Below are 26890 nucleotides of genomic sequence, written 5' to 3'. Positions count from 1 at the left end.
CTCCTCCTCCTCCTCCTCTTCCTCCTCCTCCATCCTCTGTGTAGTGACAGGATTTGTCAGTCTCGTTGCTGAAAGCGGCACCGTGCTGGATTTCTGTGTTTGGTTGGAGGAGTTAGCTCCTGCAGGCAGACAGACATTTTCTGATGCTCCAGGCTGCCTCTAATCTGTCAGATTAAACCGGCGGATCACCTTTGCGCTCCTGCGTCTCAAGCCTCCCTGGAGACAGCGTGCGCTAAATATCACCCTGTTGTCTTCTTCTTCCTGTTCTTCTTCATTTAGACCCTCCAACCACGCCGATTTCTCACCTTTCTTCTTGGCTGGAATGACAGCCGACCTGTCCGTGCGCTGTCTGCCGTGCTGAAACTCCCGCGACCTTCCACCTGCCGCGGAGAGAGGCGAATTTCTGCGTCTCCAGCGGACAGTTTGACGCAAAATTGAGTCCGCTAGACACAAGCAGAGGGAAAGGGTCGAACTACCTGTTAGCTTCTCCGGGCTGCGGGATGATGCTGGATCTGCTGCGCGTCTGAAGGCGCCCAGAAGTGTCCTTCGCCGTTCAATCCGCGTTATTTGAATTCACAGCTGCATACCTACTGACCTACTTTGTGCAAGTTGGGAGTAAAAGCGACGCAGGAGAGGAAGCAGTGCCGGGCTGTGGTTGGAGATGAGGATGGAGATGCTGTGGAAATAGTGGTGACCCTGTTTGGGGGGAACTTGCAATCGAACGCAGGAGAGTTGAGGGGGGAAAGGAAGAGCCAGAGGGCGTGCTGAAGAGCCAGAGGTGTGCGCGGAGACGGAGAAGGTTATGACCGCGTCTCTCCACCTGGACCCCAGGCTGCTGCTGCTGCTGCTGCTGCTGCTGCTGGCCTGCTGGCAAACACCGGGGATGGTTGGAGCAAGTGAGTCTCTTTGTTTACTACTTCCCCTTTGTTCCTCAGCGTCTTTGTGCTTCTCATTGTGCACATCCGTGCAATAATACCGCATCAAAGTGAAGACTTTGCAGGTGCAAACAGCTGGCACAGTTCAGGTGATGAGGAGATTTTTGTACCAGGATATATGTGTGTTTCAAATATAGCTTTATTGTCATCCAATCCAAAGATATATATAATTCAGCAGAGCAGCTGAGGTTTAAGAATCACACATTAGCGCATACGCAAAACTACATTAAAAATACAATATTTATCTCAGCAAAATGGCAAATCTGACAATAAAAATCCGTGCGGAATGTTTGGAGAAGAACAAATACAGGCTGATTGATTAGAAGATTGGTCATTTCTGTGCAATATTAACATAAATGACCCAATAAACAGGCTGTAATGTCATTATGATGATAGCAGAAGCAGGTCAGGTGATCGTTCAGGTGTTTCTGCATTGATAACATCCCGTCACTTATCGAGCCATCGCTTGAAGCTCATTCTTCTTCAGCAAACAGAATAAATATTAGAAAATGCTGTATTTTTGATACAAAAAAAGGACAACTGATGGTTGTTTTGCATGTTCTCAGGGCAAACATCTCTTTATCTGTTCCTTTTTCTCTGCATTGATTCATTTAATCCCTAAACCCGCTGGTGGTCTAGTCATTACAAAGTCAAGCTGTGCAGCCAAACATCGATCAAACCCAAACTGGATTTTCAATTCTACCAGGGATCCCAAAGTTTCTAAAGATACTAAATATGTCAAGCTGAATTTCTGGGAAATCTGTATAAAATGATTTCAATCACAGCCTTAGTTCTTGGGTTTGACTATTTCACTCTAGCTTCAGTGAAGAGTCAGACTACACTGACATACACGCAGTCAGACAGTGTGGAATGAGATGCTTTTAACAAACTGAAAGCTACTAAAGAGAGAAAACTGGATGTTCAGAGGGGAGAAAAAAGCTGAAAATATTCATAAATTCATCCGCAGCACACAGATTTACATTAACATGTTGCTTCAGCTGTTTGATTCAGGGTGAGTCGGGGGTTGCATACTGTACCGTGTTTTCCCTCTATATATCAACTAGACAAACAGCTGTTGTAAAACTGTCAAAACCTTAATTGAATGTCTATCGGGGGATTGGTATTTCAAAGCAATCTCTCGCTCGCTTTCCGGCCTGTTTAATTAGCTATAGCAGGAATGCACCAGCACTTAAATCATCCCAACCTCTGGTCAGATTCCCGCTCTTTCCATTTCTACAAAATCAGAGCAACCCTTGGCAAACAAAGCCGAATCAACACACTTCCCCTCGGCTGATTACCAGGAGGCGGCAAATGTGCATTTACGAGGCTCCATATTGATTCAGCCAATGAAGAGTGCTTTTATACTTCCCCACACGGCCTTCATCTTCCAGGCTCATGACAAAAACATCTCGTCTTTGCAGGAGCTCATTAACCACGGCGCTCTTTGCCTTAGGTTTAAATCAGGCTTTTCATTCACGAAAAGCAACTGGAGCTTTATCTTGTTCAGCATGAGCATTAGTTAAAATCACTAGAAAATGCTACTAAAGAGACAACCACCTGTTGTCACCTGACTGAGGTCCTTTACTTTCCATTCGCTGAAGACGACCGTGGGATGTGGTCAAACACTCTGGGAATAGCTGTGTGGCCTTTGTATTTCAAATATTTACCATATAGATGTGGCACCAAGGTCAAGGGTGAATCTCCATCCAACAAGGCAAATTTGGGTCAGCTCGAGCTGCACTGCAGGTTGTTTTTGCATCTCACTGCTCCCAGATGCAATCCCTTGAAATGAAACGAAAAGCGGCTCATTTTCAGACCAAAAAACCTACAAGGGTTTTTGGAAAGGAGCTCAAAGAGGGAGCAGAATATCTGCAGCACGTAGGAGGTATAAAAAACCCAACTGTGGCCTCAAGAGGTCTTTATTAAATCGGAGCAGGGCAAAGTGCTTCTTTATTCATGCAGGGAAGGCTCCCTTTCTGCTCTGCTTCACATCACTGTTGTGCTCATTGTTGGTTGTCTTTATTTACCCTCTTTGCTCGCGGTGATTTTCCCAGGCAACCTGATATTTGATTGATCCCTGTGTCTTCTACCTGTGTCTCTTCCATTTTGCAGCATCACTGCTGCCGCGTTGCTGCTCAGTAATTCAGCAGAACACACTTTGATGGGTTCTTGTGGGAAATGGCTGCACTTGATTGGCCCGAGGGCAAATTAAAATTCTCTGCTAATTGCTGACATTTGGGTCTGGTTCAAAAATGTTGTTGCATAATGTGGCCATTAGTCTGAAAATGATTAGCAGCTTTTAGATGACTCACAGAAAGATCCACAAAAACCTTAACCTTTACACATTTGTTTAACATTTCTTGTTGAGAAAACAACACCCAAAAACAGTTCCAAAATGATATAACAGACACAAAACGAATACCAAGAAATGAAAATCCACTCCACAAAAAGGCACAAAATGACCACAAAGAGACCCAAAAGGACAGAAAGATGTGCAAAATGTAAAAGCCGTTAGACACAAAACGGTCCCATTGCGTGTCAGCCTGTAGGTCTTATGTAGGCAGCGGGGGTCCTTGTATCCATGTCCAAGTGCTTATTGTCTTACAATCTGTCCTTGATCATACTGTATCTCAATCAGCATGCACAGGTTGTTGCTGTATCTCGAGCGCACACCCATGCACAGACATCCATCCATCACAGACGTGGTGGGGAGCCATTAGCCAGATTAGGCTGTCTGAGTCTATCAGCAAACTGTTACTCCGCTGTGATTTACTGTCAACTGTCCGGGCCGAGCCGTACGTCACAGACTACTCTACTCCAGGGAAACGATGTAAACAACGACTGTCACGAGGCCCCTTGTTGTTTTTGTCTCTGCCGGTGACATGGCCCTTGTATTGTTGTGAGGGGCTGCGGAGAAACACGGGGTTGGATTTGACAAGTGTGGCAGAAGCATTTGTCCGTCGTGTCGCGCAGCAAATGAACGGAGCGTTGTGTGGAAAGATCAAACCTGCTGGGTGTGTGTGCATGTGTGTTTTTTCTGAACTTCTGAGGACCAAATGAGGACAAAAATGAAGGACATCCTCAGTGATCACACCCCAACTGTCCCAATTTACTTTTTAATTTGACTTTTCTGTTAAAAGCTGCTCTGGAGCAACACAACAATTACACCGACAAAGTCCTTAACAGGTGATTTTTGTCCATCAGTCACTTTGGTCCAGTGCCATGAAGTCAGCAGGTTGGGGGATGTGTGACGTCTATGTTATGTTACATTCTGTCTATGGTGATTGCATAGTTATATCAATAGATTTAAGAAGATTTCAGGTGAATCCCTAATTTGGCCTCATATAAAGCAATTATAGCCTGGAACAGTGGCTAAAAGCCTGAAATGTTTAAAAAATAATGAATGGGATTAAATAATTAATTGGGACAAACCAGCCTGAAACATGAAGGACAAACAAGGACATGTCAGGATGTGTATGTGTGTGTGTGTGTGTGTGTGTGTGTGTGTGTGTGTGTGTGTGTGTGTGTGTGTGTGTGTGTGTGTGTTCTCTTACATCCACCTGAGCTGCTATATTTCATCATTTAATCAATATCCACATTCTACTTCTCCTCCTACTCCCTGTTTTCCCTCCACCCTCTCTCCATCTCTCGCCTTTCTTTTTTTTACCACTCCAACCAACATTGATCTTTTCTCCTCCCTCTCCATCCATCCATCTCACTTTGCCCTTCGTCTGTCTTTCCTCTCAAAACCAAAAGATTGAAGAATCCACTCGCCCACCTCGTGATATCTGGCTGAGATAATTGTTCTCCCTCCATCTTTTATTTTTCCTCTGACTCATTCATCCGTTGTTCTGTCATATTCCTGTCGTCTTTCATTCTCTCTCTCTCTGTCGTCCTCTCATCTCCATCTCTTCTCCTCTGTCTTCCTGACTCTGTCCAAGCCTCCCTTCTCATCTCCTCTCCTGGTGTGTATAATGTAATTGCAGGAGTCTATTCACCATGCGTGCACTCCATTGCAGCCCTGACAGATGAAAGCAGTTGGGATTTAGCAGCCGTAATGTGATGGGAGTTCGTGAGGATCTTGGCTGTCATTGGCAGAGACAAGGGAACACGGTTTTGAATGTGTTTTCCTCTGTGGAGTGAGTGAGTGTGTGTAGGTGGAGGATGGGATTCTTCTGCTTGTTTTTATTATATGTACAAGTGTTTTTTTGAATGTCTCTTCCCTCCGTAAAGAAAAATTCCTCCATAAAAGCCTGTCTGAGGTGCCATGTGGAGAACACTGTATTGCCAAAAGTACGTGGACAGGCATATGTGCACGATTCTTTGCACAATATTTGTGCCGACTTGGCCTTTCCCTGTGCACAAAGCCTGGTCCATCTAGAAGTTTTCCCATGTTGGATTTGGAAGAACTTGAAATTTACTCCATCTAAAACTTTGGGATGAGCTGGAACAACGCTGACCACACAAAACATGTATTTGGACAGAATATAAAGCAAATCTTTGCATTGTGTGAGTGGGTGTTTAGACCAACCACCATGCATTAAAAAAGGATCATTGGACTGTTGGTGCAGTCTGCCGCATATGGCTCACATGTTAGCTTTAGCGAGCATGCAAACATATGCGCTGTTTGTGGAGCTGGCCTGTGTGACAGTTCAGCCTCAGAAACCAGCAGGACGTTTCTTTTTCTGCACATTTGCAAGGTTGCAAATTCACCTCGCTTTGTTCAGCCTCTTGCCTTAATGCAATCATGCCTTTGAAATTCTCCTAAGGTTGTTTTTTTTACACGCTTAAACTGCTCCTACACCTGAATTGAACCAAATCTCAGCAAGCAGCTTTGAGAATTTTGTGGAAAGTCTTCACAAAAGAGTTGTTATAGCACTGTATTTATACCTGTGGTGTAGAATAAGGTGTTCAGCAATCGCATTTGTGTGCTTTGTTTGGGTGTCCACATCCTTGAGAAATGATTCAGAAGTGGAAAACTTGAGTCAGTTCCTCTCCATCAAAAGTCAAGAGTGTCTTTCTACAGCCACCATTTAGGAGAGACATTCAGTAATTATACAGAGAGGAATTCATCACAGAACAGGCACAGCGGCCAATTTCTACACCCACAGTGTCAGGAAATAGACCAGAATGCTTTGCAGCCACAAATGCTGCTTTTTCTCAACTGAAAAAAACCAACAAAAACTCCCACTGTCTTGTTCTGCCATGCTTTCATTCACTCCACCTACACATGCGGAGTGCAACAGGTTCTTAATCCTTCCCTGTGAGCTGTCATATGGAATTCTGGGAAATGTAGGAAGATGCAGCGTAGCACAGATTGCAGTGAAAACATGTGCTTTAATGAGTCCGGACCAGTTTTGGCAGGCAGTCGAGCATGTCCTGCAGGGAGCGGGGGAAGGCTGGCTTGTATAATGAGCTGCGGTTAGCTTGTTAGCCCGAGATAGAGCTTGACATTCACGGTCATACTTCACAGAGCCTGACTGGATGCTTTCCGTTTTTTGTTGTTGTGTTTGGAGAGTTGATGTCAGCGATTACGCCTCCAGCTGCCTAAAAATTTGTCAGTTTTTTTGTTCATACAGGAAAGGGGGGTTGATGCTGCTGCTGTGTTTGTTTTGGTTGTCAGTGCTCCAAACAGTGTTGTGTCATTTTAGTACTCCATGAGCAATCAATAAGCCATCAGGCCAAAATACTGATATTATTAATATTTTTGTTGGACCCTTAGAGGGAAAAGAACTTGATATAATGCTGAGTTAGTACAATTTGTTTCACAAAAATAAAGTAAAAGCTTCAAAGTATCATATAATAGCCAACATGTATAATGTCTCATAAACTGGAAAACATAGTGGGTAAAAACTAGTTAGCAAGTAGTCAGAGAGCTGTAAATACTTAAAAGTCATGCAAAAATGGCAAAAATAGGTGGATTAAAGTAAAGGAGGGGTGATTTAATAGCTAAAATAGCAAATAAGTGATTAAATAGTATCTTAGAGGTCCAGTGTGTACGTTTCAGTGGCATCTAGTGGTGAGAGTGCGTCACAAAAACGGAATGCACTGTCTGGAGCGGTGTTTGGTATGTCCCTTCTGGGCTTCTGTAGAAACATGGCGGAGCAACATGGCTGCTTCCATGAAAGAGGATCTTCTGCAGATACAAAGAGCACTTTCTAAGGTAACAAAAATATTTTAAATGGTTAGCTAGCTGTAAGTATCCTAACAGGCTACTAAGAAAATAAAAGAAAATGTATTGGAAAAAAAACCCAGTCAAAATTCTTAAAAGTAATGCATAAATGATTTGAATTGTTAGCTAAAAGTAACAGATAAACACATGAAATAGTTAGCTAAATGTAATGGATAATTGTTAAAATTTTTAGATAAATGTAGCAGAGAAGTGGTTAAAATTGTTAGCTAAGTGGATAAACACATGTAATTGTTAGCTTAAAGTCAGTGGGTTAAAAAGTTGCTGAAAGTAACAGATTAACAGTTGGAATTATTAGCAAATAGTAACAAATAACTGGTTGAAATAGTTTGCTAAATCTAAGTGGTTTAAATAAAAAATACACGTTGGTCTGCACCTGAAATGGAAAACACCACCCAGAGGCTGGAAGCTGAGTCTCTGATATTATGCCAAAAAACTGTTGTGTCCCCTTTTAAAAAAAGCTAGAATAAGCACAACAGCTGCCGCTTCTTTATTGTTTCTATTTTCTGACACACAACGTGAAGAGAATTCAAACTTCAGTTTTACTTCAATGCGCCAAAATGCAAAACCTCAGCATATAAATGTCCTTTTTGAGCCTTGATGACCCCATTTGCTGCTGTGGAGGCTCTTTTTTCCCCTCTGACAGTGTTTTTTTTTAATCACACACACACACACACACACACACACACACACACACACACACACACACACACACACACACACACACACACACACACACACACACACACACACACACTTCCAGTGGGCACATATTAATTGCTTTCTGCAACCAGAAAAATTGATGAGAAACGTGGAGTGCTATTCTTGTCCTGCATGAAAAGAAGAAGAAGAAGAAGAAGAAGTCGGTGTGGGTGAACTGAACTTATCAAGTTCACTGTTCATCCACACTGGGTGTTAACACTGTTAACTCTCTGTTGTTAACTCTCAGTGAATATCCAGTGAATATCCACTTATTGATTCTATTAGATATAAAATCACCAAGAGGGAAGTCTTTCTTTCTTTCTTTCTTTCTTTCTTTCTTTCTTTCTTTCTTTCTTTCTTTCTTTCTTTCTTTCTTTCTTTCTTTCATGTTTTTTGCCATCTTTTCTTCTGTCTCTCTGTATTTCGTTTTGTTTCATCTTTGTTGTTTTGTCTCATTAATTTTTTTTCTGTCCCATTTGGTCTTTTTTATTATATATTTCCCTCCTCTTTATTGTGTCTGTATTTTTATCATTTTGTCCTTATTTTCTTGTCTTTTTCTCTCTTGTTTTGCTGCTCTTTTTGCTGCTCAGTGTCGCTCAGTTTTGTCCATTTTACGCTTTGTCTTTCTTTTTATCTTTCTCTCATTCTGTTTTTTTGTCTTATTTTGTCTTTGTTTCTGTCTCTTTTTGTCTTTCCTTTCTCTCTGTTTTTGTATCCCATTTTTTTATTCTTTTTGTCTTTCTTGCTCTCTCTTTCTGTCCTCTTCAGAGAAACTTTTCTCTCTAAATCTCTTTCATTCCTTCTTATTTTCTCCCCTCCTAATTCCAGCTGTTCTCCTCCTTCTGGATGTCACAGCTTTTACTGATGATTTAGTGACAGAAAAAAAAAATCTCACACTCTTTTAGCGAACACTTCAGATTTCCCATTAATTTTAATCTGTCCCCAGAGAGTCATTAGTATGAGCCTTCAAGTGTGTAAGTACAGTGTGTGTGTTTCTCATCTTTTGCACATGACCATACATTCACATGGTGGTCATTTAGCTGACACTTTAATCCACAGTGACTCACATTGACGGAGTAGATGGAAAAGTCATCCTCGCCAGTGTCTTGTTCAAGGACACTTGGACAGGCGGCTGATGGAAACTGACAGAAACACATGGCCGTGATGGAGTATTCGTTTGTTTTTGTGTTCAGGACGTCCAGCGAGAGCGCAGGATGCCAACAATTAGCCTCTTTGAATTATCCTCTGGAAATACAAATGTGTTAAGTGTTGATGCGTCAGAGATTTATCACGAATGAATGTGTCACATTTACATCTCGAGCTTTATCATCTCTGTCTGTGTGTGTGTTAAAATACAGACAGCAGCAAGGAACTTGTGTCGAAGAATATGACAAAACGCAACAAAAACAAAGCCCCAAGTGGCTTTGCATGCAAACATAGTATGGCCAACAGTTTGTGGACATCTCTGTTTGAGGCTGATATTGGAGGTCCATAAAGAAATGGTTTTTCCCAGTCTGCTGTGGAAGAGCTTGCACAGAGGCCTGACCATAACCCCATCCAGCATCTTTAAGATGAAGTGGAGCACCAACCGTGCACCACCCAACATCACTGGGACCATGCTCTTTTGGCAGAATGGGAGCAAATCCTTGTTGCCAGAGTCCAACATCTGGTGGAAAGCCAGAAGAGTGGAGGCTGTAATAGATGCAGGTTTTAATGCAGGTGGAGATCCAGCAATCACGTATGGGTGTAATGCTGACATGTCCACACACTTTTTGGCCATTTTAAACTGAGATTTAGTTCTAGAAAACACATGGATGTTGAGGGTGTCCGCATACTTTTGCCCACATTGTTTTCAAATATTTCTTTGGCTTTGTGAAACTTTGCCTTTGCTGCAGCAGGGCATTCATTTCTCTGTGTGTGTGTGTGTGTGTGTGTGTGTGTGTGTGTGTGTGTGTGTGTGTGTGTGTGTGTGTGTGTGTGTGTGTGTGTGTGTGCTTGTGTTTTAACAGCTGTGCCAGCAGCCCCAGTGAATGTATCCGTGACCCAGCTGAGGGCGCATTCGGCCATGGTGACCTGGAACGTCCCTCAGGGAGACACTGTCATCGGATACGCCATCTCACAGCAGGTACAGTGAAGAGCCTCGTGTCATTACCCAATGTGTGTGTGTGTGTGTGTGTGTGTGTGTGTGTGTGTGTGTGTGTGTGTGTGTGTGTGTGTGTGTGACTATTTACCACAAGCACGGCAACTGAGCTCAAAGATGGATTTTTCTTAATTGGCTTAATCCTCAAAGCCTGAAAAATGATTTGTCAGACTTCTCGTTAAACTCAGTCAATCCGTCTCTCATCACACTCACCCGGATCTACCCTCTGTGCGCTCTCACTTGGTTGAAGGCCAATTAATTTTGCAGGGATACAAATTGAAGGGATATAAATTATGCCTCAAATGCCCAGAAAACATGGATTTCTGCCATGCTCAGTGCAAGAAAACAGCTTTTCCAAAGTTGAATAATGCATTTTTTGTGATCGTCTTTATCTCCTGGGGAGTGGATTCTTTTCTTTGTTCCCCCTTCCTGCCGCCCACCGGGGTTTTTAAAGTGCAGTGTCATTCACGAGGCCAGTCAGTCAGCATTCTGCCTGAAGACCCTGGCAAAGTTCGGAAACGTCAGGAGAATTCGCTCATAAACGTCGGACTTGTTGAAAGGCTTGTTAACGTTGAGGCTGACGTTGGGGCTTTAAGAGGTAATAATAAAAAAACAAATCTCCTGATTACAAAAGTTTCCAGCCAGAAGAAAAACGGGAACTTTTATGTGCAAACAGCCAGAAAAAGCAGATGGATAATGGTCACTGAAATGATGAGAAATTAAGTCTCAGCTGTTTAACATTGAGAGTTATTTGCTTATCAGATAAAATTCTGTTCTTCACCTATTAGATCCATTAGCTATTGTGTTTATATTTTGCCACCCAAATATAATTTCATTTTTTTCCCCTTAATTTGTTGCATAGCTAATGAATAATCCTTCCCATAAAGGCAACAACAGAAGCGCCACACGGGGTACAAGCGCACCTGTTTGCCAATCAAGCGACATTTCATGTTGCTCGCGCCGGTCTCGCGTCTCCTGAAACCCAGGCTGCTCGCTCAGCTTGCTTCATTCCAATCAGTTTTTACCACCCACAGTTTGGCAAAAAGGAGAATCAGACATTAGCTGAGCTCTGAGTGGGAGTCGTCTCCATTAGTGGAAATTATTTGGCCGGGACTCGTCTCACAGGAGAAACATCCTCCACGGTGGCGGGGATGCCAAGCAACTCTTCTTTTTCTTTTTTCTTTTTTTAAGTCTCCTCACGTCTGACTCAGAATCCATCAGCCGAGTGGCATTTTTCAAGAAAACAGAGGATGGGGATGTAAAACATCTCCTGCCATAACCTCTGAAAGCACTTATGTAAAAACCTCGCTCAAATATTAATAGGCGAGGTGATGGGATCAGGTAGACACAGGAGCTCTCCATGCAGGAGGTTTTATCTCCTGAGCTTTTTTTCTGCTGTTAGTCATCAAAAGGTGCTCAGAAAAAGGTTGCAAATTTACTAAAAAGGCAAAAGAAATCTTCAGAAATGCAGCTATAAGCAAGGTGCTGGACTCAACAATGATCCCGTGTCAGGCTTTAAGGCTCGATTTGGGTGCTGCTTCGGGAGATTATTTCCTGTGTGCGCTCTTTCAGTAACAAGCTGAGCCTTCTGTTTGTGAAGGAGAAGCAGGACGAGTGAATGCTCAGACAAAGAATTGCTTCACTCATCTGAAGTTATTCCAAATCCCAGAGCTCCTGCAGCTGAGATCCGCGCATTATGCAACAGCGCTTTCAAACACACACACACACACAGAGTAACCCAATTTGAGATTGTGCATCAGACATCCCAATAATCCTCGTTCTGATTCAGAAATCTGCAGCGATCATATGCACGAGGCTAATTGATGGTGTGTGTGCGTGTGGGTGGACGTCAATCAAATAAATCCACGCTGCGCCTGCAGATAGCGTCTGTTTTAAACTGTAGGCGTGTTCTGTCGTTCCTTAACCTGCAACAAGAGGAAAACTGTCAGCCTGTGACAAAAAGAAGAGATGTGTTTATCTGCTGCACTTCACTGCCAGAATGCATTAGGCTGCCGACGTCTTTCTTTCCCTAAAAATAGCCGCGGAGCCAAACTTTGTCCTCACCTGGAAGCTTCAGGGTCAGTCCTCACAGGATGTACCTTTTTACTGAGGTTACGACCTTTTTTCCTTTTTTTTTTTTTAAAAAGCCTCTGCGGCATCAGCTCGTCCCGCCGAGCAAGAGGCTAAATATTTGCTGCAGTGGTCCGAAAATGATTCCATTTTCAGCTTCCTATAGTGGAGCACTGTGCATCGCAGACATTGCATCAAATATAATTGGCATCATTTCCACAGGGGAATGAAATGTTGCCTCCAATTATGACCAGGCGTCTGCTTTCTTGTCTTTTTTTTGCCCTGAGTTTTGCCTCATAGGGAATATACAGGCTATATAACCTCGAGGTTGAGGTTGCAGGACTGCAGGGATGAAAAGAACTGTCCTTTTCTATTATAGATTTAGAACAGTAACACAACAATTTATGCACAGATAAACAGAAGACACTAAGTGCCTTATTTTTGCCTGAATGAGGCGTATGTGCTGTATCTCGCACCTTTCTTGACCTATAATTAATGCCAGTTGCTTCAGCAGCATTTCTTAATTTTTGCAAAATTCCAGCTGAGTCACTTGTATCGATTTACATCCCTTTTAACCGCGGGGAGATATTGTATATGATGGTCTTTCCGTGCAGTAAAACCTTCTTCGGGGCTTGCCAGAGGGGCAGGAGAGGCGACTTCAGCTCTGCTGATCTCTGGTGATTCAGACATCTGGAGAGCCGCGAGCGTCCCACCAGCCGTCTATTTATTGACTCTTCCTCTGCTTTTAGTACTTAACAGCCACATTTCCTTTATGGGAAACTTGTGTCTCATTCTAAATTAGACTTTAACGCCCACACTGGCTGGATCGGAGACTTTTATCCAGCGGACGAAGCTGTTTGCAGAGATAAATGGCGTGCCTGGCCCTTGTGAACCCATTTCACTGTCAAGAAAGTGTCTCATCTGTGGTTGCTTTTTAGGAATTTGTCTGTTTTTAGTTGGAAGGAAAGCCCAGATAATACCCGTAAAGTAATATTTGTGCATGGATTGTGTGTTAAAGGGCCCCTCTGCCTGTACATGTGTTTCTTCCAAACAATGATTAGTGGTGTTACCTTGCCTGCAGGCCTCATTTCCCCCAGCGGGACAGTCGGCGTTGAAGCTGAATTTATATGAGGTGAAGCTGTTGCAGCAGGGGTTTTATTTGCATTCATAACCTCTGTCTTGAAATTATGAAATAAAGAGGAATCAATTCAGCTATTTAATCACAGCGCCTGCCGACGTGCCCCAGAGCAAGATGTTACGCTCCGGCTTCCTCTTCCAGGTTGATGAACGGTCTGCAGAGCCAAATAGTGACAATGATTGACTTTAAACTCCTTCTGTTTGCTCATATTCGCTGCTCTGTGTGTCTGCAGAGGCAGGACGGCCTGATGCAGCGCTCCATCCGGGAGGTGAACACGTCCAGCCGCTGGTGTGTGCTGTGGGACCTGGACGAGGACACGCACTACAGCGTCCAGGTGAGGACAAGACGGACAGCAGTCGTACTCTGGCACACACACACGCAGACAGGATTACTCCACTGCTGCGTCTCATAATGAAAGACGACTGAGCTGGGATCATGTTTAACTTAAAGAAATAAGGTGAATCAGTGTCAGGCAGGGGTCCTTTTGTCCAAGCTAGGACAGTCTATTGGAGACACACAGAGGCTTTATTAATGGTCGTACACTAAAGCCATAAAGCATGAGGAGGTGATTTATGAACCTCTAATAAAGCCATTAGAGACAACATAAAACCCTTTTATAATCTCAGATTTCTCTCTGTTTGCAGCTACGGGGAATTACGGTTTTAATTAAGTCATGATTTAAAGGTGGTTCTCCGTCCTCGGGCTTCCCTGCCACTTAATAAATAAAGACGGGCCAGGCGAGGCCGCTGAGCAAAGACTTTTACTAATTACTCACATTAGTGGCTTTTTTTCAACCACAAAGCGGGTTTTCCTCAGCAGCTTGTTGCCTCATGACCGCTAAGTAAACATCATCCACTGAGGAAGACATTGAAAGCTCAGAGAGAAGGCAGCAAGACGGCTTGAGTTGACAATTTAGCATCAAATTTCACCCGAGAAAATGCAAATGAGGGACTCCACAGATGTCTCTGGTGCAGCTTGAATGGAGAAACTCTTATTCTTATTAACTTCTCCTCGGCGTATAATTAATATAAACTGGTCGCGCTTTCTTAATGGCGGAGCTATTAGTTATTGCAGCTCGAGCTGCAGCGACTCTCTGAAGGGGGAGTATCTAATGTAACTCCATTATCATGACTCTATTAAACTTTTTATAATCCATTCTCGTTTAATAGACTGACACAGATCGTCCTTCAGCTGGAGGACTCTGTTAAATGTGCTCGTCAGCAGGCGGGTGTCCTGCAGGAGTGTCATTGAGCAAAGCGCTGAAGCCTCGCCAGCACCGGGGGCACCGGAATTTTAACCTCCGACCTTCCTGTGGCGAGGAGTAAGAGTTCGGTGAAGACATTTTATCCTGATTCAGAGTGAATGGATGAGAGCTTTGCAGAACTTGCAACTTTCCAATCAGAGAGGTTTTTCTTTCTTGAAACAGAAACTTTTGGATATTTTTAGATGAGTTCAAGGACTTATTTTGTAATGTAGCGTCGTCATCGAGCCCACTCCTGCCTTGGTTTCCGAGAATGACTGCACAGAAAACTCGTTGAATTCAACCTTTGTGTTCGACACGTAGGCGCAGACCACAGTGTCTGAAACCTCTTGTGCATCTAATTGCATCTCTGTGATGAATTTCTCTCCCTCTATGACTGTTGAGCTTCTGTAGCTGCTGGAAATGTCTCAGCATTCAGTCTAAATGAGAAGCACAACAAGCAAACTTGTTCACTTCTTGCAAGTCGCCTCATTTTTGGGAGGATTTTAACTTTCCTCGGTCGTCCCAAAGACGCCCCTAAATGAGTCTTTAGCTCGTCTGTGTTCCCTCTTTTATCTTCAGTCTGCTTCTCCACTTACAGTACTGTCTGTCCTCCAATGGTCATTCAGGATCCCAGCCAAAAACCAAAGCACCATTTGCTCGCTAAATATACCCTCGCGAGCCAGTTTCTTGTCATCGTTACATAATGTCATCCTCCGTTAATGTCAGCTGGGAACGTACCCGGTGTAAAGAACGGTGTGTCTGAATGGCTCCATCTGAGCTTCAGTGTTTCCTCGTCGTGCTTTCACCTCAAGAACCCGTCTTCTTTTTGCACTCCTCTGTGGGGGGGGCTTTAGGTGCAGTCTGTCGGCACACACGGGGACAGCCAGCCCAGCCGTGCCGTCCACTTCAGGACTCTGGAGAGGAGCGATCACTATCCAGCCGGAGTCCTGGACCACCGTAAATAAACACAATCATACACACAAAAAGTGCAAATGTTATGAACCGTACGTGCATTTATATATTTTCCCGTCCTTGTTAGCAAAGTCTGACATGCTGAATCCGTGTCTTTCCTCAGATGAACCAGCGATGGAGGGTCTGGGCATGACTCCTCACTTACAGACAGGGGAGCTGCTCATTATCACCACTGTGCTGCTGCTGTGGGCAGGTCAGCCTGGATGTGTGTTTGTATGCATGCGTGGGCGTGTGTCAGCTGGAGATAAGCTTGTAGCTGAATGTGGGCGTGATGGCACCCGCGTGCAAACATTCACGTGGCTGACGTTGTTTCTGCTCTCTCCCGCTCTCCACCCAAGCCGTCATCGCCCTCTTCTGCCGACAGTATGACATCATCAAAGACAACGACTCCAACAGCACCAAAGAGAAAGCCAAGAGGCCGCTGGTCCGAGCCACTTCCTCCTACTACAACGCTTCAGCCGGCAGCTCCCCCATCTACCACAACGGCGCCATCCGCAGCAGCAGGGTGACTATTTCCTCTGAACGCCATTAAGAAAGCTGCATCTTTTCAAACTTACTCCACGACTTTTAATTGAGTTGCGGCGCTTCTCTGTAATGCATGATCATTCTTGGCTGCCGGGAGTATTTTGTTTCTTCTGAAGAGTCTTTGTAGTTGCATCAGAGATCTCCTAGCAACCAGAGCTGCTGCCATCATGGCTAAATATAAAACAACCAGGCTGGAATCAGAGAGGGCTAGCTGCAGATGCCTGTTGGGCTGCTGCTGCTGCTGCTGCTGCTGCTGCTGCTGCTCCTCTTCGATTCAGTGGCAGGTGGATTCGGACTGTGAAGACTTTGTGTGTAAGCAGAATATCATCTCAGCCAGATAGCTGAGGAGCAGCCAGGCCAACATTATGTAAACACCAAAGCAGTCAGATGCATCAACCGTGAGGACTTGAAAATTCTCATTCGCTCAACACTTCTTAAAATCAACGAGTGCATGAGCAGATTGTCTTTTCTCATCCTGAAATTTGGGGCAGCCGTGATTGCAAAGTCTGACAGCAGCAGGAAGGACGGAACGCAGTGTCCCTCCTTCACACACTTGAAACTGCAGCTGTGAAGGAGCTGTGTTCTCCATCAGGGACGGTAGCTTAGCCGTCATCCTCCTGTCTCCCACCGCCTCCACCGGATGGCATCATGTTCCATAGCGGCTTGTTCCATCTGAGTTCATGTTTTCTGCATCATCACATTTCTCCCAAATTCAGCCATATTTGGCATCTTCTCTTGAATGTCACATAAAGTGCGGTTGTTTTCAATGTAGTTTGGCTGCACGGCATGAGATTGTAACAATTTAAGAGGTTAAATATGATCTGATTTAAAGGCAGAGATAAGTAGAAATTTTGTCTCCGGTTGCCTAGATAATGAGAAATGCCTCATCATCATCCCCACAGGGAGGATTATTTCCAAAAAGTCGGACTTCTTTAAGCAAAAACACAAAGAACACAAACGCAGCAAAATGAGAAATTCATCGGGGCCTGACCTGAGCCCGTTGGGAGCCGTTAGATTGTGCAGTAAACGTCAAGCTGTCATGCACCCGTGCACAGGTGATTGATTAGGACATAAATCTTTAACGTACACCTCATGTGAAGTGCATGAATTCACGTGGCAGTGCATGTGAACATGTCCCACACGCTGCCTTCCTGTGTGACTCATGTTCGTATAAGTGACCCTCTCCGTTCATGACTCATGTGTTTGTGAATACAGCTCACTGTTCCCTTCTCCCTCCTCTAGCTCCACCGAGCCTCTTCCTCCATCAGCATCATTAGAGTCTGAGCTTGGGTGTCGCTTTTTGGGAACTCGCAGCGCAGGACGGGGTGGAGTCGGCGGTGTGCTGGACAGCATTTGCTTGAGGAACTTCTTCGGGATGATCATGACAAATGGAGAATTTATAGACCCGACTTAGAGTCTAATTTATTGTAAAATATGGGGAAGGTAAGGAGCACTCCATGCAAATTAAACTGACACTGGAGGAAATGGATGACTACTGCCCTCTAGTGGCAGAAGGCTGCAGCATTAAAACACTCAGCTTATCTCAGCGTGGAGGAGTTTAGCCTCTTCTGAACTGCTTCCTGTTGCACAGAACGATTCTCTTCTTCTCCCCAATGTCAGAGACTAATTGTGAATATTTGCCAGCATGCCCAGTCCAATCCATCAATCATTTCAAAGGGTGGACACCTGTTCCCGGAACATACGAATGTGAGAGTGGGACCTCTGTGTGTGCACATATGTTTACATTCCTTCTATTTATATGTTTAACTTCACTTCATCTGTGTTTTTCAGACCATTATCAATAAATATATGTATAGTACTAACATCAAGTGGAGTATGTACATAGGTCAAACTGAAAGTATTAGTAATTTAACCGTAATTCTGTAATTCAAACAATGTAAACTTTCATAGTCAGTTTAATTAAATGAACTCATAATTCTGCCAATAAGTTGATGTAATCAGATATGTTGGCTCACTTTATAATGTTATTATAAAAGTCTTAAAATGATGCCAAAACGCCCAGATGACCGTCCTCTTAACTCGTCAGATTCTTCAGAGCGCAGCAGCTGCTGATCAAACCTGCTCAGAGAAAATCGGAGAACCTGAACAGAAGGATATCCAAAGACTGCAACGATCAATACTTCCTGACTGAGGCATGAGTCCGCCCCCTCACACCAGTCTTGTCTTTGCAGGTCAAAGTTCAGTCAAGTTGGAAATGCATCTCGCCCCCATTCTGCTACAACTGATGCTGAACAGATCTCAGCCACCAGCAGGGGCGGATCTACCGGGGTGGCATAGGGTGGCAAATGCCACCCTAAAACAAACCCTTGCCACCCCTGCTGCCACCCCAGTCGGCGGCAATGAATTGATAGAAAAGTCACAGCAAATTTAACGTTTACGAACGCGAAGTTCCGATGTCCGACGACAGTGCATGCAGCACGAGAAAACGCGAGAGCGGCATGAGACTCCTTTGATTGGAGGGGCGCGAAGCAAGAGAGCCAGGAGTCAAGGACGAAGACACCAGGAAAGAGGTAAAAACTGATTATCTATCAAATAATGAAAGAATAAGGAAAGACCAATACGAGTACACTTGTGATTGTGGTTTTGAGATGACAAAAATTCAATTTAAGAACGAGTCCATTTTTTTGTCTGAAAGTTAAATTCGACCTCATGTTGTGTCATTCATGTTTAACCAATGTAGTTTTCACGCATAATTCAAGCATAACTCTCTTTTGACCCGCTTATCTTTGACTGCAGCGGTGCCTCAGACCTTGCGATGTATGTTTTCAAACAACAACAATAAAAAAAATATATATATATATTCATTATTCATCACCGCCTCCCGCTGTGTCCGTTCACGGCGGGCGGCTCGGTCCGTTCATGCCCGGTGTATGGAGCAGCTCCGCTCTAGTGGGGGAGAAGTTGCTGTTATAGCTGATGATTTTTTATTTTTATTTTTTGATTAGTGACAGCCCTACTAACTATACATAGCCTATAACGTTAATGTTAGCTTGGACTGACATTTTGATTCATTGATTCAGTGTCTGTAAAGGGAAATCTAGTAAATTTACTATTTAGCTGTTATAAGCATGACAATGTCACATGCTCTCTGGGATCACCATCTCATTTGAACACTGCTGCTCTGAGATGAATATCTCAACATCTGGTGACTGTCTTTTGTATTGTTTTTCTCATTCATTTCTAGCATACACTGCATGGATTGGTGATTAATCCATGCAATGTATGCTGTCTTTAATTTCTTTTGTATTTAAATTTGTATTGTCTGTAAATTTTGGTATGTTTAAAATGTGACACTAGTGTAAATACTGCTGAACATGAAGCAGTGTTGTTGCTGTTGCTTTTTTTAATATATATCCTATCTCTTATACATTGTGTCAGAGAAGTGCCATGACCAATTTATTTCCATTGTGTATGTATGCTGACCTTAGTACAGTCCATTGATCATGGGTAAGATTTTCTTAAGATTTTTTTTTCTTGTAATGCTGCTTACATTCTGCAAGCAGGAATACTTCAGTGTAAATTATCAATTACAAACTATGATAACTTAAATATATTTACATCGAAATAGGTCGCCACCATAATCTTTGATATTTTTTGCAAAAAATATAGAAAGAAATAAGCAGCTGCAGCCCTTGAAGTCAGTTAATTGCTGTCATCCTTCTGGCTTGCAGAAGTTTTGCTATGACCCTGGTGGTGGACACCGCACAGACAAAGAGCCGTTTTGGACCCTTTTTCATAGCAACCAAGCACCCGAAGGACAAAGGATTCCTTCAACATCGAACATTTCTTTTCTTCAGGGGCCCTGCACACACTCACAGGTGTTTTCATTTGTGTGGTTGATTGGACACCTGCTGCACCTGAGAGGGAGTCCAATCAGCCAAAATCATTTGTGTGTGCATGTGATGTGTGATCTAAAACCAAAGTGAATGCAGGTGAAAGAAAACATAAAAACATTCACATTTAAATGTATTTAATAAAAAAAAGTTTACAATCAAGTTTTCTGAGGTTTGCTTTTATAATCCAACATCATTATTCTCTATTTGTGTCATCTGCCATGTCGTTGGAATGAGGTGCCCTGGCTTCAGGCTTACAGCGTCATGTCTGCATCCTCCAAGGAGGCCTCGCTCATCTCCTCAGACAGCTCCTCATCCTCATCGTCTTCGTCCTCCCCCTCCGCTGCTCTCTTCATGCCCCTCTGCTTGGACAGGGCCACCGCGTAGCGAATGTTATACATGTTAAAGTCACACCTGTGGAAAGAAAACACATACTTAAAATGACTTAGCTTGAAACTGGGTGTCAGGTTTCACTGAGGCCAAATGTTGACACTTACAGTTTGGACAGACTGTCAAAGTGTCTCTGGATGCTCTTCTGCAGCGCCTGGAGCGTGGGCAGTATGGCTCCTGACCTGCACACCACGTAAAGACAATCAGCTCCACTCGCTCGCAATTGCATTGAGACAGTCGTGCTTTAAGGGACTGGGGGCAGACCTGTTCTTGAGCTTCTGTCCATGCAGCATGAGCAGGCTCTGGGCCCAGGTCATGTAGAACTGCAGGTGACCGGACTTCTCCAAACACGCCGCCACAAAGCCCAGAAGCTTCTCAACATAGATGTCAGGAAGAGAGTCACAAATGACCGGGACTGGAACAACAAGCACAATCCGGATCAGTCAGGAAGCTCATCGCAGCTCGTCATTTTCAATGTGTTGTGAGGAGATTAATTCACTCACTCTGCTCGTGCGGCACCGCTTCCAGCACTTCCTGCTTGAGGGCTTTTTCGTTGAGTCTGAACGCCAAGACGATGGCCGATGCCCACTCCTGCAGCCGCAGCTGCTTCCGGATGCTGGCTGGCGTCACATCCAGGTCGAGGTCGTAGGGGTCAAAGACCAGAGAGCCATCGAGGGAGTAGACCAGCAGGCCCTCGGTGGTGGTGGCTGACCAGCTACGACCTGAGAAAAGATGGAAACACTTTATGACACCAGTTTCTCCATTGCAAACATTTTGGAGCATTTTTTGCAAGATTTAAATGCTCATATTTTCAAAGCTGTTGTCTGATCTAATTTTCATCTCCTTTGTCAGACTTTAGTGCTACTCACAACACGTGATGACTTCTCGCAGGGAGGAATCACTACATTATCACCGCCACTTGTAATTCCATCACCTACCAGTAGGGGAAAACCGCAGTGAGCTCACTCTGATCTCTGGCTTGAAGTGTCGAGAACTCATATCACCTGTGAAGATATCCAGACAAAAAAAGGTTCGCTGGGCAAAAACATGAGGAAGTAATGGAAAACAACGTCAGTTGACCTTTTTCTTGAAAATATATCAATTTATTGAGAAAACTAATGCTGTTAAATTTCCCCAACAACCAAACGCAGATAAATCATTCCTGTCTGGTGGCAAAGATAAAATCTCAGAAATCTTGAAGGAAAAGGTCACAAGCCTCAATTCGGAGAAATAAGGTATTCATATGCATAATAATATGCAGTGTAAAGGCTGAAGTGAGCGTCAGACCTCTCCTGACTCCGGGGAGGCTGATGTTGACCCCGTCTCCGTCTCCAGCGCCCTCGTCCACCAGAGCCAGGCTGCCGAACTCGGTCATCTTCCGTCGGTCCAGGAACTCCTGAGTGTCACCGTAGGACCACAGCATGAATCAGACAACAGGCCCCCAACTGACACACACCCATTTTCCAAAAGTGACGGTGCTGATTGGTGAAATTCAAGTCAGCGTGTTTGTAATATCAAACACTGGTCTGAATCTCACACTGACCACCACTGTTTTACCATATTTCACTCTGCATGCACTGAGCTGAAGGTGCGGCCGTACCTCCATGGCATCAAAGGACAGGTTGCAGGAGATCTCAAACTTCTTCATGAGCATCTGCTCCTTGACGTTGTAGATGCAGACAAACTTGGACTGGCCTCCTGCCAAGATCGACTCCCCGTCCGCAGAGTAACACAGCGACGTGAACGACCTGGATGTTTAAAAAGGCATCAATCATTGCTCACAAAGAGTCACCGAATCAAACTCTTCTTCTATGGTTTGGACCACAGGGTACAGGATCACTGCTTTCACTCACTTGCCCTTTGCGGACTGCTTGGCTGTGATTTTATCGGTCTCTTTCCGGCCCATCTCTAGGTCATGGCGCCCAGACACGGAGCTGGTTTGTGTGGCCGTGTGAGGGTTCCAGAAGGAGATCTCACTGTTCAGAGTGGCCACAGCCAACTCCTGACCATCAGGGCGATAAGTCACTGACAGACCTGAGGACAAAAAATACAAGCACAGTGAGGGTGCTCACTGCTGGCATCCCCTGGTGCAAGTATCAAAAAGTAATAATCATTAGTGAGGGATTGGTACTTACCATCGGAGGTGAGGGGGAGGGTTTCTTTGACCTGCCAGCTGTCCATCATGTCCCACAGCCGGACAGTGCGATCCCATGAGACGCTGGCCAGGATGGACTGAACTGGACTGAAACACAGGCAGCTGACTGGACCCTCATGGCCTCCAAGGACCTGGTCAATGACAGGCAGACGTGGTAAATAAGAGCATATTCTTTTCTATGACATGTCACTGGAAAACCTCTGAAAACTGAGAGCTGAGGTCATCCTTCGTGCCTACCTCCAGCAGTCTGCCTGTCTGCATGGACCACAGAAAGATCTCAAAGGAATCCTGGGCTCCTGCGCTCACCAGCTCTCCACTGACATCTACTGCGAGGGAGGAGAACTGCGCAGGCCGAGGCGACGTGAACGTCCTGAAGTTTCTGTACCTGTGATGAATTAAATAACGCATGATCACACAGCTGTTGGCTCCTACAGCACGCACTCAAACGCATTTGTATTCCCTGTGCCGCCGCTCAGCCCCCATCCCTTCACTGTAAGTCACCTGTGCAGGTCGAATGCTCTGACGGTCCCGTCCAGAGAAGCGCTGACGATGACGAAACCACTGGAGGTGAAGGTGACGTTGGTGACGCTGCTGGTGTGCTCCGTGAAGGTGACGAAGCACAGGCCGCTGTTGGTGTTCCACACTTTGACCTGCGGAAATGAGTCCACAGTCTGACCTCTGACACCTTCAGGTTGCAGCATTCAAGACTGACTTACTGTTTTCTGAACCGAAACAGCTAACATTAGCATGGTACTCTATGCATGTTGTATATGTTGCTAAAATACTGACTTATAAGTATTGAATAATGTCCGCTATCTAACTTGATAATGATGTAAAACAAAGCGTGGAGCACCCACTTTGCCATCATCGCCTCCTGTCACGATGTACTGTCCGTCTGGCGAGTACGCCAGCGAGGCCATGTTGTTGAAGTGTCCCTGCTGCTTGAAGACGTACGACTCGCTCTGCCACTCCCACACCAGCAGCTGACCCATCCCTGAAACAACACAAACATTAGGGGTTGTCTGCTGCTCACAGAGTCAAAAACACAAAAGAAAGCACAGCTTGTTACCTGAGCAGCCGAAGCCGATCCAGTCTCCAGAGCTGTTTAGCGCCACCGAGGTGATTCTCTGGTCGGAAATGCTGGAAGGAAAAGCATTCAAATAGCATCATTCATATGGGAAAACAATGCTTTTTATAATCTACCCTCTCACAGACAAAAAGGCAACTCTCTCACCTTAGGGAGTGAATGAGGTTAAACTCCGGGAGTTCGTGCAGGTGGAAGATTCCCGAGGCGAAACCCGTCACCAGGATGTGAGTCGCCTTGTGGTAGGCGGCGGCTGTCAGGTTGTTAAAATCCCCCTCTTTGTTGAAGAAGTGTCTGCAAGTGCCGAGGGAATAAACAAGGTTGAGCTGCGTGAAGTGCTTCCAGCCTTTCTTTAACTTCTAAAGCCAAGAGGCATCTCCAGAAAACGCTGATGTCTTTATCATCAGCTGAAAATTTGCCACTTGTGAGGCCTTTCGACTCATCATCTGCTGCTTATCTTCACTCCGCACCTTGCTCGTTTTTAGCACTTTCTGGAGGTTTAACTGAACGGGAAAAATTACGACGAGACATTGGCTCAAAGCCGCGGCACATGCTGGTTTTCATTACAAATACTGATACTGCTATTGGAGTTTTAGAGCAGCCAAGGGACAAATAAACCTGCACTTTGTGTAGCCAAAAGCCTAATGGAGAGCGGGATGATTGCCAGTCCAAGTGTCAAACTATGAGCAGTACGGTGATTTTTGGAAGGACTTCTGGCAGCAAAAAACGACTGTGACTGAGAGATTGGCGTGAGAAACAGTTGTGTGGCATTTTGGTTTAGCCAGAGGAGCTTTAGAAAAAACTAAACACGATAAATTATTTCACATTAACTGACTGAAAGAGAGAAAAGTGTCGTACTTGCTCCTCTGCTTGTATCGAACGTTTTTGGTCTTCTCCTCTTTGGGAGCTTCAGCTTTCCCTCTGATGACCTCTCCCTCCGTCCTGTCCTCCTCATCCTCCTCCTCCTCCTCGTCCCCCTGCCTCGGGGTCTTGGGTTTCTCCCGGGTCTTCTTCAAGACCAGGCCGTCCAGCTCGGTGTCGCTCTCCCAGACGCATAGTGTCCCGTCCTGGCTCACCGTGTACAACTGCCCACACAGGAACCACACACTCATCAGGGATAGATTTTAAAGTTCGGTTTCATTTTAGTTAAAAAAAAAACTTAAAATAGAGCGCAGCAAAAACAAACTCACATCCAGGCTGTCCTGCTCAAAGAAACAGCCCACGATGACGTCCTTGTGTCCACCCAGAGAGTAGTAGATGAGGTTGGCCCAGCGCTCCGCACCAAACACCCACGTTGACATGTCTTTGCTGCCCACCACAAAACACCTGAAGGAAAATGTCACAACCATGATTGATTTTGAAGTTTGCGGGTCCTTCAGCAGCGTAACATAACTTTATCGTAGCGGAAGACAATTAGAGCCCATTTCAAAATGATGACATTTTATGATGAAATGCTGTTTGGTGTCACAGACATCAGCCGAACTTGAGTATGAATGTATGAATGAACAGAAGGCCTTAAATGTGCTGCACGATTTTTTACATTTACCCATGTGTAACATGTTAGATTGAACAATTTCTGAATGAAGTTTGGTACAACATTCTCTCCTGTGGAGTAGTCGTAGATCGATGCTAACTGATGTTTACTCACTTGGAGTCGTCTGTCCAGTCGATGCAGGTGGTTTCATCGTAGGGACCGTAGTAGCTCTTGTCCAACACGAAGGCATTAAACTCCCGCTGCTTTCCAGGAGCGTGGTACATCAGAGCTACGTTCTCCTTTGTGACAACAAACTTCCTGCAAGGAAACACACACCAGTGCTCAGCATCACTTTGCAGTTCAGTAAGGATGTCTTAACTAACATATAGTCTTTCATAGTAAAAATGTGGGAAGAAACTGTTTTAAAGACTTAGTGTTTATCATTTTTCAAGTGAAAATAGCAGTCATTTGCTGGATCTGGCTGCTCAAATGTGAGGATTTGCTGCTTTTCTTTGTCATATATAACATTAAATTGAACATCTTTGGAGTTCTGGACTGATGGATGGACAAAATAAGTTATCATTTCATTAAGAAATTCATTAGGCAGCCGTACCTGCCATCAGGTGAGAAGCGGATGCTGTTGACAGGTTTGTGAAAGTGGAAATGATGAAGGACGGCTCGGGTGATGAGGCTGACCAACAGCGCCGCGCCGTCTGTGTGACAAAAAAACAGGAGCATTTGGATTTGCAACAGCACGCTAACTCCTGCTGAAGTCCTTATAATCACACCTTATGATATCACGTTTTATTCGTATCAGTGGAACATCTTACCTTCATCCACCACAATCGCTAAGTTCCCATCAGGGGACAGACCCACACATGTTATGTTTTTTGTGGCGGAGACGGGTAATGTCTCAGATGTGTTGCTAGAGGACCGAGAAGAAAGAAAAAAGTTTTGCTTTGTCTTTTATGATTAACACTTCCCCAACATTTCATGCATTTAATCATGACTTACTTTTTCAGGTCGAAGACAGAGATTCTGTTTCCAACCGGGCTAACCACAGCGTTTCCATCTTTAGAGAAGTTCAAATTTCCCTGACGATAGACGGCTCCGAGCAGATTGGAAAACTACACAATGGAGATTACAATAGTTTTCTTTTCCAGCACTCATTAGATTGCGGCTGGGGAGAGAACCTCATCCCGAACTCCATTCAAAAATATGGGAATTAGACAGTGTTTTGCTTACAAGCCGGTGTGCATAAATATAATAATTCCAACCAGTACACAGTAACATCTTGTTAAACTTCACATAAATGTCAGATCGCTGGTTCTTCAATTGCGTTACATACGTTTTAAAGTGCAAGCAGATCAGAGAGGAGCCCGAGTGAAAAAGTGCTTCAGGACTTTTAGCTTTAACAACATGTCATGATATATCAAACAAGTTTTGAATGAAGTCCGGTTTGTTCTCTCCCATACATTACATTCAGATCTACATTGCCAAGCAGCGCGACAGTACCAAGTTAGCTAGCAGTGTCTTACTTACCCGATAAGCGAACTTCATTTTACTAGATATCCCTTAAACACGCATTTATCTGCTTTCTAATTCTTTTTATATCTCTGTGGAAATGTGAATAAAGCACTAATTTTCCACATGCTTCCTACTCCACAGCGACCTCACACGTGTTTGCATTTTGTTGACACTTGACACATCCGGCTGGAGTCGAGTTCAACCCGAACCACTGCGCCCTCCAGCGGCAGGGAGGGTAAACGAGTGAAAACACTGCGCCCCCTAGCGCCACGGAGGGGAAATGAGTGAAAGTGAAAGCATGGTACGTCAATCTTTATTCAAGACCGAATCCATTTCGGTAAAAAATAAATAAATAAATAAAAAATAAAAAATACTAATAACAAACAAAGTGATTGGGAAAATGCAACTAACTGCATATCCAGCCAATATTGTATTCCCAGTACTATTATGGATTCAAGTGAGGGTGCTTTACATTTTATTTTGGCTCTTAT

The 26890-nt window shown here is 44.4% G+C and overlaps 2 protein-coding genes across 3 annotated transcripts; one reads left to right on the top strand and one right to left on the bottom strand.

Annotated features, from left to right (window-relative positions):
• The first annotated feature begins 15 nt into the window (after positions 1-15).
• LOC139327794 (fibronectin type III domain-containing protein 4-like) lies at positions 16-19930 on the top strand. 2 transcript variants are annotated; one of them, XR_011601682.1, is made up of 8 exons: positions 16-896; positions 9837-9952; positions 13408-13509; positions 15273-15375; positions 15494-15583; positions 15729-15895; positions 17158-18446; positions 19608-19929. XR_011601682.1 is itself a non-coding variant. In XM_070957766.1 (7 exons), the coding sequence occupies exons 1-7, from the start codon at positions 803-805 to the stop codon at positions 17197-17199; spliced, it is 714 nt and encodes a 237-aa protein (XP_070813867.1). In that variant the 5' UTR covers positions 16-802; the 3' UTR covers positions 17200-19930. The 2 variants fall into 2 exon arrangements, 1 of the variants encoding a protein (XP_070813867.1); XM_070957766.1 differs by having other exon boundaries at positions 17158-19930.
• On the bottom strand, positions 19892-26611 carry pwp2h (PWP2 small subunit processome component). The gene is made up of 21 exons (XM_070957765.1): positions 26415-26611; positions 25887-25999; positions 25703-25797; positions 25486-25585; positions 25047-25190; positions 24589-24724; positions 24257-24483; positions 23549-23692; positions 23384-23454; positions 23172-23308; positions 22816-22964; positions 22552-22699; positions 22295-22445; positions 22013-22193; positions 21760-21907; positions 21447-21555; positions 21098-21163; positions 20663-20881; positions 20424-20574; positions 20267-20341; positions 19892-20183 (listed from the first exon to the last, which is right to left on the bottom strand). Exons 1-21 carry the CDS (start codon positions 26430-26432, stop codon positions 20024-20026), a joined length of 2742 nt encoding a protein of 913 aa, XP_070813866.1. The 5' UTR covers positions 26433-26611; the 3' UTR covers positions 19892-20023.
• Positions 26612-26890: the final 279 nt, after the last annotated feature.

Source organism: Chaetodon trifascialis, chromosome 24 (assembly GCF_039877785.1).
Source record: "Chaetodon trifascialis isolate fChaTrf1 chromosome 24, fChaTrf1.hap1, whole genome shotgun sequence".
NCBI classification, from domain to species: Eukaryota; Metazoa; Chordata; class Actinopteri; order Chaetodontiformes; family Chaetodontidae; genus Chaetodon; species Chaetodon trifascialis.
This window is presented reverse-complemented; position numbering and strand designations above follow the sequence as displayed.

Excerpts from the sequence above, each read along its gene's own strand:
- LOC139327794 (XM_070957766.1), top strand. The coding sequence starts at position 803 with ATGACCGCGTCTCTCCACCTGGACCCCAGGCTGCTGCTGCTGCTGCTG. Across the intron at positions 897-9,836 it reads ACCGGGGATGGTTGGAGCAA|CTGTGCCAGCAGCCCCAGTG; the intron begins GTGAGTCTCTTT and ends GTGTTTTAACAG. Across the intron at positions 15,896-17,157 it reads GCGCCATCCGCAGCAGCAGG|CTCCACCGAGCCTCTTCCTC; the intron begins GTGACTATTTCC and ends TCCCTCCTCTAG.
- pwp2h (XM_070957765.1), bottom strand. Across the intron at positions 23,455-23,548 it reads AACCTCATTCACTCCCTAAG|CATTTCCGACCAGAGAATCA; the intron begins GTGAGAGAGTTG and ends TTTTCCTTCCAG. Across the intron at positions 22,446-22,551 it reads AGACAGGCAGACTGCTGGAG|GTCCTTGGAGGCCATGAGGG; the intron begins GTAGGCACGAAG and ends GTCATTGACCAG.